General features: G+C 40.8%; 1 protein-coding gene across 1 annotated transcript in view; it reads left to right on the forward strand.

Moving 5' to 3' along the window:
• Positions 1-973: 973 nt before the first annotated feature.
• Positions 974-2,654, forward strand: part of LOC119588387 (zinc finger protein 680-like) — a 3,319-nt gene continuing 1,638 nt past the window's right edge. The window contains exons 1-2 of the mRNA XM_037937066.1: positions 974-2,242; positions 2,517-2,629. Of these exons, the coding sequence (XP_037792994.1) occupies positions 1,432-2,242; positions 2,517-2,629 (924 nt within the window). The 5' untranslated portion in view covers positions 974-1,431. The remainder of the gene's footprint in view (positions 2,243-2,516; positions 2,630-2,654) is intronic.

Consider the following 2,654-nt stretch of genomic DNA (forward strand, 5'->3'; position numbering starts at 1 on the left):
TATTACCATTTGTTCCCCTGCTGCAGTTTCCTTCTTTGTTGTCTCTCTTTTTTTTCATTTTTCATCCCTTTCTCTTCTATGCACTTTCTTATCTTTATTATCGTCCTGTTGTTTCCTCGTAAGTTTCTCCTCTGTTCTCCCGCGAGATTTTCATTTATCTACTCCAAATGACAAATAACTAACAATGTCAAATACTATTAAATACTACTAATAAAAGTCCATATATACAAACTACAATAACAAATATGACAAAACAAATAAAAAATAAACATACGCAAGTAATAACGAACATCTAACAAATAACAATAAGAACACATTGAAAAAAAAATACACATACTGAACACGACTTTAGTGTGTTTGCACTGAATTCCCTCCGCTGCCGAAGTTGAAATTAAATCGCAAACTGCTGTCGGGGTTTAAATCATGTGATGTTGATATGCAGACCTTTTCCCTAATTATTTTTAAGGGGACGTATTTTTTGCCACGAAGTTAAGGAAATGGAAAAGGAAATGACTTAGAATCATTTCACATTAAATCTCACTCTCAGACATACTCGTATATTAATTCCAACGAAATTAGAATACTAATGTAAAACTATCTTTTCCTTATCACTTATGTACGTATCTCGATTATGTGTTATTATTCTAATTCTCTGTTATAATTTTCACTCTGACATTTCATTTCCACATTTATTATTTCAGTGAAAAATATTTCTGATATTTGCTTTTCTCACACTTGCTTCTCTTCGCTTAATCCTTATTTTTTCATGCTTCGCCTGCCTGTCTTCTTTTGACCTTGACTCACCTCTTTTATTAAAATAGCTTTCACTTACATTACCTATGTTGCGATGTAGTTATTCTGCCTTTTTATTCTTCACTCTTTATCACCTCCACGCTTCGTATTCCCTCTTCTGCTCTTATCGCAAAGCGAACAAAAGCGAGGAAAGGACAATGTGCGTAGGGCATCCTATCGCGTCGGCACGTTCGGAACTTTTATCGGCGCCGAGATTCGCCTCCGCCGTGAACAATGAACACTTAACCGTATCTGTGGCCGCCCCCGACTGATTAGGCCAATCCAACCACCGCCTCCACTTGCCGTCGCACTCGAGCTCAGTGCCTGCTAATGACGGTGATCAAGACCAGCCTAATCTAGTGCTCTTCGATTTCAACTTCGACTTCATTCGACCTGCCCTTTCGTTGAAATGCGCATACGGACTTGCTAGTGTGTGAAACGTGGGTTTTACAAGGTCTCCAGCGCCATTTGAATCCGAGTCCTTTGGAGAACAGTGGGATATCAAGTTTTCCATTCATTTTCTGTTTTCTTACTCTTTCCACATTACGACCTCGCCATGGTATATACTGAATAGAAGGATCAAAGAGAGGAACTTAAACTGAAATATTCGAAGATCAAACGCATTCGGAAGTCAGAAACATGACACTTCTTGTGGAAAACCCTATGACTATCAATGACCCTGGAAGTGTTGTCTTCAAAATGCCTCCATTCCTCTCACGCTCTGAGAAAAGACCCTGTGTGAAGAATCCTAATCACGTAGTGGGTAGGAAGCGTGTGAACAGAACAAATCAAGAAGAGACTCAAAGAAAAGACGAACATGAAACGAGACTTGGTACGTTCACTTCTCTGGAGAAAGACAAGAATTTCGGTAATACAGATGTGAATGGAACTGAGAGGCAGGAGAACATTCTTAAAACTCATGTATGTGAAAATATTGACGAAACGACAGAACTGAAGTCAAAAATCAACGAACAGAACGAAGACATCCACATGGAGCCATGTGAGGAACCACAGACCCAGAGAAACCCCTTCGAAACATCAAAGATTCACGACTGTCTGTTATGCTGCACTAATGGCCACTTCAGAATGACAGCGGGCCCCTTCAGCGAGTTCGAGTCCAATTGCGGATGCACGACTCACGGCCTCGTGGACTGGACGACCCGCGTCACGTGGTGCAGTCTCTCCCTCAGACATCAGTACAAGGTTCACGAAGTTACGAACCTGAGCTCTTACAGATCCCAGAACGACAAGAGAGTCCTTCCATTCAGTCGTGTTGGATTTCATAAAGTTCATAGACTAAGGGCCATCGGTTCCTCTATTGCTTCTCCTGTCCAAGGTGTAAATAGTGCTAGCAATGAGGATGCACAACATAAATCAGTATTAAGAGAATTACTAGATACTTCACCACACATCAAAGAAGAAGCAAAAGAAATCTCGCTAAAATACGAGAGTAAGTTCCTCATGTGTATCAGTATTCTATTTACGCATTTTTGACAAGATACACCATGTCGATTGCTTGAGTGCACGCGACATTAAAGTGTAATTTTGTACACATTTCTCTTCATCTTATACAATGCCTAACGAATATTTGTAATACGTATACACATAACCACACGCAATGCATATGATATGAAGAGACGAAGCCATACACATTAAAGTAACACAAATACATTAAGAAAAATCCGTAGAATTTAAGACCTCACATCGCGCACATTACCCCTTAGCTGAGAGGCCGTACGTCTGTCCCCACCCTGGATGCAGGCGATCCTTCTGCCGGAACGAGGAACTGACCCGACACACGAGGATCCACTCAGGACACCGGCCTTTCCTGTGTCTGGTGAGTACATGTGCTGGAGAATTTT

The sequence above is a fragment of the Penaeus monodon genome, chromosome 23 (genome assembly GCF_015228065.2).
Source record: "Penaeus monodon isolate SGIC_2016 chromosome 23, NSTDA_Pmon_1, whole genome shotgun sequence".
Classification (NCBI taxonomy): Eukaryota; Metazoa; Arthropoda; class Malacostraca; order Decapoda; family Penaeidae; genus Penaeus; species Penaeus monodon.